Raw genomic sequence first — 17,555 nt, forward strand, 5'->3', positions numbered from 1 at the left:
CTGAACACCAGTTGTTTAGCCTACCATTAAATCTTAATACACAATTATTGTAATGCGCACTTTTTAAACCAACAGAACCCACCGACACATTAGCCTACCACTAAACTATTTAAACTCATGAAATTACTAATCATTAAATCCATTAGAATTTGTAAATGTTTCTAAACCAAGATGTTTTTTAATGAATATGTTTTCAAGGAGAGTGCGTAATGCCACTGAGTTTACGCACTGTGGCGCCACCCTCTGTAGATTAAGTCTTAACACTGTACACCTTAAAAGATAAAAATACATGACGCACAGTTTTTGACATACAAATGTACTGTTTTATTTGCTTTGTTGCATACTGTATTACATGAGTTGAGGAATTGAAGAAAAATGGTTTGTTTGAAACAGTGCTACATCATAGGCAACAAAAAGAAAAATAATGCTCAAAATTATGCACATACTGAAATACTTTATACTAAACTAATGCATTTTTGGTTTCTAAAAATATACAAACGTGGAAATTACATTTTTGTCACATAACAACCACAATCTTATAAAGAATAACATCCTTATCACGTGATAAATAATATTACATTAATTGTTAAAACAAAATAGTGAATAAATATAATGAAAAATTTAAGTTTTTGTTATGAAAAAAGAGAAATTTCATACTTGTCTGCTAAATTAATGCTGCAAAAATCCTTTATAACAAAACATCCTTTATAAAAAACATTTGTCCTTGATCTGCTAAAGCAGGTTTTTATATAAATAGCAGCTGACTGCATAAAGCAACATACTTTATTAGTAAATAATTTCAATGTTTACACACTGATGTGTTCTACACGATATATATACTGACGAAGAGCTTAAGTTAATAGGCCTAAATGCAGAAAATACTATTTGGTAGTAAACATGTACATAAAAGTATGACTGCAGTTCCCTTCTATATAAAAGCACAACCTGAACGCAACGTTTTCTGACACCAGGCCTAATCTCCAACTTTTACACATCAGGTTCTGTTCTCACTGATCCAGGATCCTCCACGGCTTTGCTTTCATCCGCATTGTCTGTGCTCACCGGAGATGACTGGCACTCCGATGAAGCATCAGGGGTCACCGGTGCATTCTGGTATATTGCGTTATTGTAGCAGTATTCTTCAAAGTTGTAATAAAGCTGTAGACAGATATCACAGTAAGTGTGCAGTACTTTTCTACCAACCATGTCATAGCATTTGAATAATGGTCACATAAAAGTCACCCTCTCTTCCAGATCAGCCAGCTCTTTGTTCATAAAGGCCACAAGCTTGGAGAAACAAGGACGATCTGCAGGATCGAGTGACCAGCAGCGACACATTACCTGGTATCTAAATGAATGTGAAACGGGTAACATGTTTAAATCATTCTCCAGCATTATTTTCCCACATGTATTTCAACAAAAATGCACAATACATTGATTTATATTATTAATAGTATAGCTTTTGTAATGTAAAATAGATGTTGTATGTACATTGTGTTGTTTTTAATCTTTTACAAACAAAAAATAAAAATGTGCATTAATAGTTATGTTGGATTTTGGTTAACAAAAGATGCACTTACATGGATTCCAATGCATAATAGGGCTGCTCCATGTGATATCCACTTTCAATCATTCTGTAAAATGAGCTATTTACAGGTACACCAGGATATGGAGTCACTCCTATTAGAAATGAATACCTAGTGAGTATAATAATCGTGTGGTTTTACATGTTTAATCTGCTATAAAAACGTGTAATTTTAGCATCTGCGTGCTAAAAGATCATAAAAAGACAGAATGAGAAAGACACCTAGAGAAAAGATTTCCCATAGCAGAATGCCATAGGCCCAGACATCACTTTGCATGGTGTACACCCCTTTAAAAATACTCTCAGGAGCCATCCACTTCACCGGCAAACGTACCTGCAAAGATGTAATGTAAACCATTATGATACTAAACTAAGACCATATGTGACCCTGTCTGTGAAATCTAGGTTAAAGTCTCAATCTATTTATGAGATAAGGAGCATAAAACTTTGATTTTAATCTTTGACATGATCTTACTCAGTCAATATTAAAGATATAAAGGTTATATTTTCACACAAGGTTCCTTAAATAGTGGTTTTTACAGACTAGATTACATATTTAAGACAATATTATCACATTTATTTGATACTTACATTTCCTCTCACAACATAGTTGGAGTCACTTTCAATGTCTCGAGCAAGGCCAAAGTCACCAATCTTCACCCGTCTACCCTGTGTCACCAAAATGTTTCTGGCTGCCAAGTCCCTGTGGATGCACTGTAGGGAGATAACTACTTAGTAATACTTGTCACAAAATTAAGCATTTTTATTTTTTGCTTATGCTAAGTGTCTTTATGCATTGCAAACATCTTCAGAGATAGCATGAGCATAAGTTTATTAAAGCTCTGTGGATTGGCAGGAAATACAATATAGAGGTCTTATAATCAGAAAATTTGGTTTACGTTTTTAGCCGACAGGAACTCCATGCCCTTTGCAACTTGAAAAGAGAAACTTAGAAGGTCGTCATACGTGAGACTTTGCAGTTCCTCTTCTTGTTCACTGTCACATTTGAGTATTTCTGTAAATTGAAAACACAGATGTAACAAGAAATAATGTTTTTTTTTTGTTATAAATAAACCAGCAATTATGATATATTACAATCGGCATACATACTACGTGCACAGAAGATCAATTTTACTTTTAAAGTCCTTTTTTGCTCCCGATCATATGTGGGGTTTATTATAGGACAATGATCGACTTACTACACTAAGGGGCGGTTTCTCGGACATGGTTTAATTTAAGCCAGAACTAGAGCTTAGTCATTTTATGACATTTAAGTTTTTTTTACAAACATAGCTTACAAAAAACATTACTGGTGTGCATCTTGAGACTTAACAGTGGCATATATATATTGTAAGTTATGTCAGCTGTTTTCACATGCATTTTAGTCTGAGCCCTGTCTGCGAAACCGCCCCTTAAACACAAAATGGACCCTCTTAAATGTTTAATTCTTTCTTTCTCCACATACCTTCAGTAGTAGACACTGAGCTGATGCTGGGACTGAGTAGAGCCTCATGCTCCTGATCTTTGGTTTCGGGCATTATGTGCATGCATGGGTTGTCGTTGGACCCAACGAACTCACTGTGGTGGTACATCAAGAAGAAAAACACAGTAAACACTTTTGGTAAACCATTTTCTGCAAGCATGTGAAAAAATAGGTAATTGAAATTTGGTTCCCCTTGTGATGTCAGAAGGGGAGCTTATTATAATAATTCTGCCCCTTAATCTGCACTATCCAACCACATCAGTGCATTTGCATTTAAAAGGACACACCCAAAAACAGCACATTTTTGCTCACACCTACAAGGTGGCAATTTTAACATGCTATAATAAATTATCTATATGGTATTTTGAGCTAGAACTTCACATACGATTTATTTTACATCTTAAATGTCCCCTTTAAACTGCATGACTGGTTTATTCATTTGTGTATACTTTCAGAGTCATGGTTCCCCTTAAGCATCATATCTTCATTTCCCTCTGTTCCCCATAAGAGGTTTTTGTTTGTCTAAAAGGCCACAGATGTAAGTCACTTCTTTGTGGACACTTATACCTGGAGTTTCTCTTCTGCTGGAAGTTGTGGTAGAGGCCTCTGAATCTGTCCCTGTTGAAAGCATCGGTCAGATATTTGTGAAAGTGCTCCCTGTTGCACTTTAGATAGTTCAGGAGATCTCCATTACAGCAGTATTGGAAAATCAGGTAAATAGGGCCTGCGGATATCACCAAACAGTACCATTAGAATTAATTCTGAAAGTCATTTTATCTTAAATAAATAATAGCACATAGGAGACAATATTTGATATAAAATATATTTTTTATTTTATAAAATGTATGCTGAATGCCGCAATCGACCAGATCTTTGCAGAGATCTGTGTAATAATGCAAGCTTAGGTGCCTTGCACATAATTTCCAAATCCTACCTGTGCCTGTGCAAGCCCCGAGCAAGTTGACGATATTTTCATGGTGTCCAATGTAAGTCAACATTTTCAGTTCCGACATCAGAGCCTCTTTCTCCACTGCCTGGTGCTTGTCTGTTTAAAAGCATAAATAAACAATACACAGCTCTCGAATACAATTCATGTACTTAATTGTTTTAGAGTCATTCATGTTAGTCATACTTACCCTTTAACATCTTTACTGCTACTTGAATAGACACTCCGGGCTTGCTGATCCCATATGCCGTAGCCTGCACGACCATCCCAAAAGCACCAGATCCCAGCGTTTGCCCTACAGACAACACTCATTAATAGTAATTTATACGTCCAGTGGGCTTTTTTTCTGCAGCAGAACTGATATACTTTTTAAATTAAAATCTGAAATATTACCAAGTTCTAGATTTTCTCTTGGAAACTCCCATTTAAGATCATACTTAAAGTCCCTGAAGTCGATATATATGTAATCGTTATCATTAGGTCCTACCATCTGGATCATCTGGATCTGACACTCGTACACAGGCTTCTGTGAGGTGTGACAAATGAGGAATGGTTTGATTCGGGTGTTTGAATGTGTCCGTCAGTGTGTATTAGACAGAGGTGAGGGTTTACCTTTACTTTGATGAAGATGATTAAGGCGATGATGATCATAAGAAGTACAATCATGACAGCAAAGCAGATGATGAATTCAGTGTAGGAGTCTGCAGGGGTAACAGAGTAACAAATCTGGGCTCATATGTATAAAGCCGCTCAGAGTAAAATTTTAGTCTTAAGTGTGTCAAAATTCTAAGACTTAAGAATAAGTTTGATTTATAAAGCCTCCTAAGTGTGAAGACTAGGTCTTAGCTCCTAAATTATTTAAGAGAGCTGGAGAGGTCTCTTAAGAGTGACAAGAGGACAGCAGAGAGGCGGACATCATGCACTTTACAACAAAGAATGTGTTAGAATTGCTTTAATTCAAATGTATTTCTAAAGCACTTTTGACAAATTTCTCGTTGCATTGTTGCAAAGCAGCAAATTTACAGTAAATTACACGTTAGTAGTATATAGACAGTAGAATTAATATAACATTATGAAGTATAAAGAGTATAGGGTTTTTTATACAATGTATATTATATTACACAATATAATATACAGAATAAAATGGATAATATGTAGTAAAACTTCTTCAAGTGCTCGCACAGTACCAAGGGATTATCAATACAGCATACTTAAATGGTATAAACAATTTGCATAATCTACACTGTAAAAAGTTAAAGTTGGATCAAATTATTGATAAGGCCTAAAAAATATGATGTTTTATCAACTTTAAATTTTCTAATTTTAGTGAAATAATTAAAGTTAAAAATGTTAAAATATTAGGTGTTACCAATTCTTTACATTTTTTAAGTAGAGTCGCTTTTATGTTTTACAGTTTATGACAGGTAAATAAAAAACCATAAAATAAAATCTACAATAGCATTATTAACCCAAAAAAAGTACAAGCTTGCAGTAACACCATTACATGTAAAGTGATATTAATAGAGTATAAAACCCTGACCCAAAACATAATGTTAGCAATGTTAGCAGTGAGCAGGCCTAAGGTGAAAGTGAAAAGATGGCATAAATTACAATTGTGTTTAAGTGGAGAAATCCAACTTAACTTGATCATCTTTTCATCAAAGTATTTTTTTTAAGTATTTGCAAACTTTAGTCTTTCTTTATTAACAGCTTGTGAGTGAAATCAAAATGATATCATTTTATCAATGATATCAATGATTCATCATGTTTTTAAATAGCATTACGTTTGTATATTTCATTAACATGTTGAAACTTAATTAAAATAGTGCAAAATTGTGTAAAATAAATGCATGTACTTATTTGTAATATTGTTAAACATTTCTTGAAGCAAATTTAAATTAAAATACTAATATAATTGTAATGTCTTCATGATCCATGAATTTATTGTGTCACATGCTGTTGTGACTGTGTAACATTGCTGGCTTTCTATTGGCTGATTCAGAGGTTAATGGCGGCCATTTTAGGTTAAAATCATTGTAGTCCTCAGTTTGCGGCACTTAAGTCAGCACTTAAGAATGAATCTTACACTTTACTGAAAGTTGCTTTCAGCTTCTTTATAAACGTCTCCTATTCTCAGACTGGTCCTACTCCTTACTAAGAATTTTTTGACACTTAAGTCATAGTTTAAGACTATTCTTAAGAGCATTTCTGAGATGTTTTATACATACGGGCCCTGGATTAAATAAACTAAGCACACCCAAATATGTTGGGTTTGGGTCTTAACTCACATGTCTGTAGTAGTATTTGGTTACTGCAGTGACTTCCAGCAAGATTAGTTATGCAACATTTTATATGATGGTTCTCATTGTTAGAACGTGGTCGTACAAATACAATATTCTTCTCACAGAACCGATCTGCATCCGGGAACTCGGATAGAGCAGCGGGAATCTCTTTCCAGTCTTCAGGATTAGTACATCTGTAATATTAAGAGAATACAACATAATTTACTGTATTTATTGCTTTATTGTAAATATAGTCACAGCTGAAAGCCATTGCTAGACATGACCACTTTACCTATTCACATATGGTACCGTCTCAAGTGTGTTATTAAAGGGATAGTTCACCCAAAAATGAAAATTGTATCAACATTTTCTCACTCTCATGTTGAACACAAAAGAAGATATTTTGATAAATGATGGCAAGCACACAGTTGATGGTACACTCTAAAAAGTAATTCAGACGACCTTTAGTCATTACTTAAATATATACATTGTTGTGAAATAAAAAATCAAGTTCAGAGATACTGTTAGACTTTTTACTTGTGATTGTTATTTTATCGAGCTAGGATGACACATAAATTATGCCTATTGATTAAATGTATTATCATGACTTGTCTGAATTTAACATTTTCAGTTAATCAAAAATAATTTAATTTTAAGTTCTGTTAATGTAAAATACTATTTGATGACGTGTGAATGGCCGGCCCACAGTTTCCGCGCCATGTTCAAGGATACGATTGTGGTGCCACAGCTGAAACTCGTTGAAGTGTAATGTGGTGATGAATGGTAAGTAATTTTATGCTTAATTGCACATATTTGCACTCAGGATTCTATTAGTGATAACATGTACTATAACCTAATACTGAGATTTGAGCAGTGTTTATATTCTGTTTGCTGAGGTAAAGTTAGTTAACGTTAGCCTGCAGTAGCTAACGGTCGTTCAAGGCCCTATGAATTCCATTTTTTCAACAGAAAAACTTTGACTGCATGCTCTTTTTGTCTGTTGAGAATGTATTTGAGGAACAATATTTCATTAATAAAGGTTTATAAGCTCATATTTATGTTAAGACAGTTAGTGTGATAAATAATTCAGGGACGTGCACAGGGGGGTTGCTCAGGTTGCCCGGGCAACTGCCCATATATGCCCTTCTCGAGTCTCGACTCAAGTTGCCCTTCCGAGGTGGAAAAAAATGTACTTTTACTTCGTTTACACTATGCAGCGTTCCTTCGTTACTGTATTTTAATTAATTACGAAATTTGTATTTTATTTTTAATTTGCTATCTTATGTTTCTGGCGCATTCGCGAATTAATGACTCGTTTGAGTCGATTCCTTACAAAGTGTTGCAAATAAATGAGTCTTTTGAGTCGATTCTTTACAAAGCGAATGGGCCAAACGTTTTAATTTGGTTCGCGAAACAGTTTGAATGAATTGTTCAGATCGCTGCACAAACGGAATCGTCCGAAGCTGTTTTACTCGTAACCTATGTAGAAACACGCAGAATATAACCAGTGTTGGGTGACGTGGAAATGAATTTAACAATCTTTTAACTAAAAGCAAAACTTCACACATGTACCCGCCATTACATACGCGCGAGTCCTGTTCGTCGTCAAACACAGTTAAACGCGTGCAACCTCCAGAAACACTGTAGCACAGATTGAAGAAAATCCATCGATGATTGACATCTGATTCGCTGCATAATGTACTGTATGATGTAAGTGATTCTCACAAAACACACGTGACATGACAACGTATGAAAACATGAGTTTTGTCTAAAATCATTTTTATGTAAACTGTCAATGTCCTTAGACCATCTTAGGAGGCTCCAACTTTATACATATGCAAAACTGTTGTCAGTTTACTTGTGTGATATTTCAGCTATAAGCTACATCAACATTTAGACTAAAGTTAATTTGTTAATTTGTAATGCTTGTCTATTCTGTGTTTGTATTATTTTTTGTACTGTTTGTGTATGTTGCAGTTTTACACATACTGTACCCTTCATAAGTATTCTTCTCTTTGTTGTGGAGTCAAGAAATGTCTTAACATTAAAAGATGAACATGAGTACAGAATCTGTCACATTATTTTAATGGGCACTAAGCTGTGTCCTGATTGTTTACACATGAAAAGCATTAAATGTGTAGGATCAGTTTGATTCACTTATGTGCATTTGTGTACAATACACATAAGTCAGCATTTAATGCGGTTGTTCTTTGTTGTTAAAGCATGTATGTTTTGAAACAAACAAAGGTTAATAAAATATGACATTCTAAGCTTCTGACATACTGATATTTATCTTACCAATTTCTGGTCTCCACAGCAAACAGAAAAACCTTGTCTTTACAGTTCTGATACTTATCGAGGTCACTTTATTGTGTATGTGTGTGTGTGTGTGTGTGTGTGTGTGTGTGTGTGTGTGTGTGTGTGTGTGTGTGTCAATACAAAGAACAACAACAAATATCGGTCTTGCCTACACAGTGTTATGCTCGTTTTAAAATTTGCCCCCTGTTAACTTCAACGGGGCCAGTTTTAAACCTGCTTTTAGCCTCTTAACATCCTTGATGTGACATTTTAAGTGCCCAGCCATTATGAGTGATTCCCTCAATAGTGAACACAGTGAATCTGACTGCAGTAGATGTGAAAAATATGTATAAAATTGATGTTAATTCAGCCAGCCACATATCTGTATTTACATCCTGTTTTCGATTTAAGTCCACAGTAGTCGATTGTTCAAATCCCACGTGTGACTAAGCTACGGTGGAGACTCGGATGCCCGTGAACTCGACAATCGACTACTGTGGACTTTGACTGAAAACAGGAAGAAAATACAGGCATGTACGGTGGCTGAATAAGCATCACTTTTGTTCATGTTTTTCACATCTGCCGCAGTCGGATTCGCCGAGGTTCACACTTAAGGTAATCACTCAAAAAAGCTGGGCACTTGAAATGTCATATCAAGGATGTTAAGAGGCTAAAAGCAGGTTTAAAACTGGCTCCGTTGAAGTCGACAAGGTGCAAATTTTAAAAAGAGGATTACACAGTGTAGGCAACACAGATTTTTGTAATTGTTCTGTGTACTGACAGCACTCCAAATTTACAAATAAATGAGCTCAATGTTTAAATTCACCAGAGTTCTTCTTGAACATTATTCACCATTTACTAAAAATGATTGAAACATGTAAAACATTTTGTGTACAGGATGCATAATATCACAACCGATTAAAAAAAAATCTGATCATTACTGGTGTCTACTGGGAAACACAGGAAAATGTCTTTATTATAGGCAGGGCTCATCTTAACTCTTGTAGAGATCAACCATAATTAAGTTCATGTGACTTAGAAATGTGTTTTATTATGGGCAAAAACTTCTTCATCTAACTTAAAATATTATGTTAGATCAACTTTATTACTTGCATTCATGTTGAAAATAATTAAGTTCATATTACTTAAAAATGTGTTTCATTGTGGCCTAAAAGCTACTTCACCTTACTTAAAACATTGTGTTGGATCAACTTAAATACGCGTTTTATTGTGGCATAAAAGGTAATTCACCAAACTCAAAACATCACTTTGAATTAATGTAATTCTGCAAGCAGTCTTAAGTCAAAAATTCTAGTGGAAAAGGTTAACATATTTTTTTTTGTTGATTCAATGTTTTATTTTTTAGAGTGTACACATTGACTTCCATAGTAGGAAAAACAAATACTATGGAAGTTAATGGGTACCGTTAACAGTGTGCTTACAATCTATGATCAAAATATATTATTTTGTGTTCAACAGAATAAAGAAACTCATACAGGTTTACAACAACACAAGGGCGAGTAAATTATGACAGAATATATGAATTATTCCTTTAAATACATGAATTAATATAACACATAGTCTTGGTTTTTACCACATGTAGTAAATATTAGAAATAGCAGTAGCAGCATTTAGGTTAAAGGGTAAGCAGGGTTAAATCTTTCCTTTATGCAAATAATGCATGGATATTGACCAATCAGCATCAAAGACCAAAACAATTTTTCATATATCCAGTAATAAAATCGGGATAAATTTGTTTAAATATTTTATACGCATTTTTTTTTGTATGTTATAGTTAACTTACTTATCAGGTGATGGGCAGATCTTCCAAGATAGAGCTGTTGTTGTGGAGCTTTGAGTCGTGCAAGTGATACTGCTTGAGTTTTTGTCTATATTTATTTTAGGAATATCTGCAAAGGAATGCATTGCATATTTAACTTAAAAATATGTTTTAACATCTACCATATCTTCATTGTTAATTGCACAATCATCTATAATGCCAAACTGTTTCTGATCACTCACCTGATATGCAAAGAGATAAATTCCTTATGACACTATATTCTTCAGTGTCTAGTTTCATTTGATACTCGCCTGATTCAGGATTGCACAACTTAAAAGTACTGAACAGAGAATAAATGTTATAAGCAAAGACAATAAAGCACTCTTACTTTAAAGTTTCACTCTTAAAAATAAAGGTGCTTAAAAGGTTCTTCACAGCGACGCCAGAGAAGAACCATTCAGTCAAAGGTTCTTCAAATAACCATTTCTTTCATACATTTATATAATCTAAAAACTCCCTTTCACTACAAATACAATATTTTGAAACAGAACAGTTGTTCAGCCAGAAATGGTTTTTCTATGGCATCGTGAAACACATTTATCTTTAAAAGTCTTGTTTGATTCAAATGAATAAGGGCATGATAAATGTACCTGGTATAATTAGAATAATTTGTCTCTTCACATTTAATTTTAGATTTATTTGGTGTAATCCACTGGCACTGAACTTTAGGGTGGGAGAAAACCTGAGCCTGGAAGCAGAAGCTTGTCTTATTTTGTACAGGTATGCTGTTGTTCTCATTCAATTGCAATATGTCGATTTGGTCATGTTCTATCAAGCAAGAATTGACATTAAAATTAAAGTAAAAAACTTATATCACAAAGGATCATTATCACCTGCCCAATATATCATATATATTTTGATGTCGTACATCTTATATTATGTCGTACATAAGCAATTCAAGTAATTTTTCTAAATGCTTTCTGTAATTCTGTTCACATGGGTTAAGTTTTTTTTAAATAAAAAAGGCTGTGTTATTTACTCACCAAACACCTTGACATGGACATTCACACTATGGATGCTATTAGATTTGCAAATGTACTCTCCACTATGTCCCACATTAACCCTTGGAATAGATAAGTGTTCCATCCAATTTTCCCAATGATATGAAACACATCCTTGGACCTAAATAAGGGGCATGAAAATATGGGCAAACATTAGCAAAAAGGTCAAAGTAAAAAACATGATCATATACTTCTTTATGGTTATATTCACATCTTACTGCTGTGTTATTGAAGAACCATTTCAGTTTAGGGTCACTTGATTCCATTTTGCATCGGAGTAGCAGTGACTGACCAGATCTGAGGAAAATCTGATCCTTTTGTTTGTCCACACTGTTTAAATCTGAAAGAAAACCAACAAAACTTCCAAAGTTTAGGATTATTGCAGTTTTAAATGTTACATTTCTATTTTATTTTCAATATTTTCAATTTCTTTTAAAGTAGTTTACATTTGTTTACATGGCTTTCGTATTAGTTTTGTTTTCTAAATTTTTGAAGTACATTTGTAAAAATGTGTTTTAGTTTTTCTGACTTATTTTGATTTCACTTTATATTTCACTTCATAAAATATATATGGTAAAAAAAATATATATATATATATATATACATACCATAATCATGAACCGCAGAACATTCCTCACCCAGAGAATTACTGGCACAGCACGTCATATTTTTACCCGGGCAGCTCAATACAGTGCTCTCGCCTTTATATTTTACATTGCACTTTTCCGGACTTTTACAGAAGAGAAAACAAAAACAATCGGATCACAGATTTACTTAGAACAGTTAACCCTTATAGTGAGATAGTAAACAGCAGAATCAGTATTTGTAAAGGTAACATATTACACCTTTATGTTACCTGCCAGTATTCCACTTGATGTTTGGTTTTGGGTTCTCCTCAGACGTACAATCCAACTGAACCATATTGTGACGACTTGGCATTTTCATAGCTTTGATAACTGGGGCTGATGGCCTTTCTAGAAATAACAAAGAGTAAAACATTAAAACAACTTAAGAAGGGTTAGTTCACATATAAATGCATCCCAGTTTCTTTGAAAACTGCTAGTCTTTATTGATAAACATTTATTCCCTTTAAAAAGTATTAAGTGACTTACTTTGTAGTGACCAAGTTGCATTAACACTGTAATTGCTACAGATTACAGTGTATGCTCCATTTTCATCTCTCACATTGTGCTGTAACGGACTTCTTGTTGAATTTATCCTGTGGGCAACCAAAGAATCAGTGAGTTATCTTAACCAGTGTCTAAACTGTCGTCATTGAGTTATAAGTTATGCTTTTCTTTTAACGTAAAAAAGCAACTTGTGGATGCTACTTTTTATCTAGGTTGGATTTTGGTGATTTATTATATATATGCATGCCTCTGCTAAGTATAGCTGGGTGATTCTCACGAAACCATTGAAACACCACGGCACTAATGATTTTAGCTTTAAAATGTGTAATATAGTAACATTAAAAAGCATCAGAACTAACACAATACTGTGTTCTAGCTTGCACAATGTGTGATTTCAACATAAGAATTTATAATTGTACATTTTATCTCATTTTATGCCGAAATTCTCATTACCGCAATGTGTCCGGCTGTGTTTGAACATGCGTTATGTTGTAATTTAATCAAATTAACACAAAAATATTAAGAAAAAAATAAATGGATGTTTTGCTAGACTACTTTAGATGACAGGAAAAATATTTACTGAATATTCATGTATAATAATAATGAAGAAAAATTTGGAAAATTATGTGTCCATGCCTGATGTTCTCATCCTCCGCAACACTTTTTGAGAACAGTTTAAGCACACATACAGAATTTTAATAAAGTTTGATTTTGAGTGACCAAGCACATGGACCAGTTACTTCAAGATGGCTACCAGGTAAGATCATTTTTTACAGTTAATTTGAAATATTGTCTTGTCAGAATGCTTACACGACATTTTGATTATCATTACCGCAACAGATGCTTATTAAATGTTAATTGAATTAATAGAAGCATAATACTTTGATTTTAAATGCATGTGCAGAATCTCCAAATTATGTTCTTTCAGGTTTGTCATGCCATTTTGAAAATATGTCAGTGTTGATGTTTTCTGACTGTTGCGGTAATGAGATTTTTTAGGAATAATTTTTTTAATTATGTTACAAAAAGTGTTAAATGATAAGTAAAAGTTTTTATATTAATGTTCCCATTTACTCCAGACTTTGTTTTTCAATGTCTGGTGGGAAAAAAAGTAAATTTAAGCAATTTTTACATTTTCATGCTTGACATTTTTAAACCAAGTTTTCGTGAGAATCACCCAGCTTGACGCAGCATACCATGCCTCCATGAGGTTCATTATGAACTGTAAAGCTCTGACTCACCATTGTGAGGTTTACTCAAGAGTTGGTTGGCCTGCCTTGACTACCCGTAAGCTCTGTCACTGTTACACCTTTATATATAAGCTAATACTTTACTTGTGTGATCTTATCAGGTTTAAAAGTGTTGGACAATACTCTCTGCACTCACAGGATCTTGTCTTGCTGGATATCCCTAATGTCCGTACGGAAATCGGAAAAAGGGCTTTTCGTATATATGCCGCACCCTTTGCTTGGAATCTGCTGCAGACTAATTTTAAAATGCTTACTTTTATTTCCCTGAATGCTTTCAAGAAAAGAATGAATGACATAAAAATTGACTATCTAAGATGTAGATGCTATTAACTTAACTTGTCTCTAACACTGATATGGTATGTGTTTGTGTTTTATGTTTGGATGTGGTTCAACTATGTTTTTTTTATTCTGGCTGAATGCCTGTCTTGGCCAGGTCTCCCTTGTTAAAGAGGTTTATAATCTCAGTGGGACCTTAACCTGGTTTAATAAAATAAAAATTGACATCCTGAATATCAGGTTTGATTTGGTTTGATTTATTGGACAAAAAGTGAAATAAACACATTTGTAAAAAGATAACACAATAAAGTTTAACATAACTTATTTCCATTGTGGCCCCTGAACACAACTTCACTTCTAGTGCAAAGGGAGCATGAGCATCGGCATTACAAATAAATTCACTACATCATCTTAAAATCTTTTCCAGAATACAAAACACAATAAAATACAATCACAATAAAATGTACAAATAATCCATATAGTCTAAAACACCCTAATATCCAGCTTTTAACGTTCATGCTAAAACTACCCTTGTTCATAATACTTTTAATATTAAGAGGCAACTTATTCCACTCTAGAACCCCTGAGGATTGAAAAGACCTACGCCCATACATATTTTGAAAATTGTATAATGTAACATTCATTAGATTAGATGCCTTGTATTATGTTTCTCATTAAACCCTGAGAAATAGTTATAAAGATATAAAAGAGCTCTTTTAAGATGTTTGACTCTACTCTCTGTCTATGGGTAACCAGTTAAGCTGTCTAAAATAAGATAAAACTGCTAAGACCTAAAACTACTCTTATTAATTTATTTTGTGACTTTTGCACTTTATCTAGCCATACATGCCATCCAGGATATACATGCATACTCAAATAGACATTGTACTAAACAAGAGTTTAGTGTTCTACTATACATTATGGGTAATGTATAAGAAAACCCATTCAAATTTTAATAAACAATCATGAAAACACACAAGCACGCACCTTTGGTGGCAGTGGCATCTCAACTTTCCTGAGCTGTTTTGTTGACATTCAACGTAAACTTTCACCATCTGTCCCTCAATGACAACCTGTTTAACTGGGTAAGCATTTAATACCTCAGTCTCGTTCACTATGCATCTTGTAGTCTGAAATACATGTGCAAAGACATTGTCAATTTAGGGTTACTGACTAACCTCATAAACACACTGCCATCAGTATCACCATCTATACTTGATTGCTGAACAGAACTGAATTACAGTAAATTCATGAAGTGGTCATTACTAATTTTTGTAAAGATATCAGTTCTGCTTTTATTTTAGATGCTTTATTTTCTTACACTGTAGATGGAAAATAATATATTCAGATTTGAAATAAATTGCACTATGCGAACACTAAAATTTCTGTAGTATTAAATCAATTAATTAAGATTTTACCGATTCATCAGTAACACAGCGTTGATATATCTGTGTAGAGCCGCTTTGTGTGCCACACTGCAGCAAGAACAAAACTTCGATGCAAGACAAGAAATAGTTATTATAGACGATAAATGTGTGAGAAAAATAAACAATTGAAAATAAACAGTTCTTAAACTAGTCTAGTAATAAACCAAACTCTTAAACTAATAAATATAAATCAGTTGCATTACAAAAAAAACAAATGCGCTCAAATGAACAATTTAATTCAATTGTTTAGTTTTGGTCAGTGAATATAATTGATGGATAAATCCCAGTAGGCTAATTGTTTTTCCGACTTACCCACCAAAAGCGATTGTTCTGAATGCATCGCTTGAATGCATTACAGTTTCTTCCCCGAGACTGTCTGGTCAGGAAATGGATGGAGAGCAAACAGATAAGCAAAGACTTTCGATTCAACGCGTGACAAAACGCATCACTTCTTAATAAGGCTTTGCGCACTTTTGCATGACATCACTTCTGTCGATCTGAAAATGGAAATGATCGGCGTCATTTTAATCTTTTTAGCAACTTTACGTTTTTAGAATTACATTGCATTGAATTGTGGTGAATTCGTGTTGTTTTCGGCAGTCATTTTAATGCCATAAAGAGATGAATTTACCTGAGTTAACCCTGTTATTCCCAGCACAAGTTCCTAAATATTTATTTAGATAATATTCTTACAGAAAACGAAAACTTTGCGTTCAGGCCACACATTGACATGCAAAATTTTTTTTTCTTTTGTGCAATTTTATTTAGCCTATATTGAGAATCATTTCTTAATCGGGGTCCATTAGGGATCCTCAACAAACTTCCAAAGGGAGCCTCAAGACGACTTAAAGGTCCATGTGAAGTCCTATATTAAATGTGTTCTGAGTTTGTCACACCACAGAAAAATGTGTGATTAACCAATCTGACAGGATGCTCGCGATTGTGTTAAGTCCTTTTCAGGAAAATACACAGGAAATGCGTCTGAGATCATTTGATTTTTCGGTTCATTCACGCTGCCAATGATTTTCTGGAATCTGTGCGTGCTTTTACACACATATCTAAAAATACCGTAAAGACACGTGGCGTATGCTATTTAAAGTCCTGCACTTCGTACGTTTTTTCCACAGTGTCTGAAGAATGCTAATTATCCGTGATTTCTCTCTTGAGCATTTTAGTTTATGAAAAGATCATTCAGGAGCGTGTGATAAGCGGTTCTGTTATGCTGATGAATGATCTCAGCTTCAGCACGGATAGTGACTTACTCCCTGATCTCTGCTTCAGTCCAGTTTGCCTACATTTCTCGTCCTGAATGTATTCTGCTTTTAAATTTGTGTGTCGAAGAAATAAACCATAACTTCTGGTTGCAATGACACGTCCTCACTACGGCACGCCTCTTACGGCATTGCTTCTCCATCTTGTTCACACACAATGCTTTCCGTCTATGTTACGGCTATGTTACTATGTCCTCTTTCCGGGAGCGATCCCAGACATTTACGGGACGTGTTTGTGTTCACACAGAAGCCGGTCTGACAATTTTACAGAAAATTTTCTGAATTTTTGAAACACTGCATGTACAGGAGAATATATTATGTAGCCCAGGAGATGCATTGCATTTTGTCACAATGCAGTTGCGTCAAACGTTTGTGTATGTACGATTAAAATAAACTATACGTTGCAAGGCTGTGTGTTTGACAGATATACAGCAGGCTTAAAGGGGGTCGCACACCGGACGCGCAGATCAGCGCTGCGTCGAATCGCGTCTACGACAACTCGGAGGTATCGTAAACCGGAAGTGCACATTAAAAAGCGTGAGCTTCATCAGATAGCGTATATTTCAAAATGCAAAATATACGTTAGCAGCCAATGTTAATCGTTATTGATTTGGGACAAATATGATGGTATTTAATGTTATACTATGTGTGTGGCGCACAGGGATTTGAGCAACTTCCTGAGTCATAGCTGGACATAGCGCAGACAGGCACCACCTGTCGGAGCCGGTGTGCGTATACTCATTGAAAGCGATGTGTTTGTTTTTTT

The 17,555-nt window shown here is 34.4% G+C and overlaps 1 protein-coding gene across 1 annotated transcript; it reads right to left on the reverse strand.

Annotated features, from left to right (window-relative positions):
* Positions 1-298: 298 nt before the first annotated feature.
* flt3 (fms related receptor tyrosine kinase 3) lies at positions 299-16,040 on the reverse strand. Its single transcript, XM_055182400.2, has 24 exons — positions 15,831-16,040; positions 15,510-15,583; positions 15,079-15,221; positions 12,548-12,654; positions 12,292-12,409; positions 12,044-12,165; positions 11,654-11,775; positions 11,418-11,556; positions 11,025-11,202; positions 10,617-10,714; positions 10,399-10,504; positions 6,303-6,490; positions 4,627-4,715; positions 4,408-4,540; positions 4,205-4,309; positions 4,003-4,113; positions 3,636-3,792; positions 3,051-3,163; positions 2,485-2,600; positions 2,177-2,299; positions 1,808-1,919; positions 1,581-1,680; positions 1,243-1,348; positions 299-1,158 (listed from the first exon to the last, which is right to left on the reverse strand). The coding sequence occupies exons 1-24, from the start codon at positions 15,856-15,858 to the stop codon at positions 988-990; spliced, it is 2,859 nt and encodes a 952-aa protein (XP_055038375.2). The 5' UTR covers positions 15,859-16,040; the 3' UTR covers positions 299-987.
* Between the last annotated feature and the right edge of the window lie 1,515 nt (positions 16,041-17,555).

The sequence above is a fragment of the Misgurnus anguillicaudatus genome, chromosome 25 (assembly GCF_027580225.2).
Source record: "Misgurnus anguillicaudatus chromosome 25, ASM2758022v2, whole genome shotgun sequence".
Classification (NCBI taxonomy): Eukaryota; Metazoa; Chordata; class Actinopteri; order Cypriniformes; family Cobitidae; genus Misgurnus; species Misgurnus anguillicaudatus.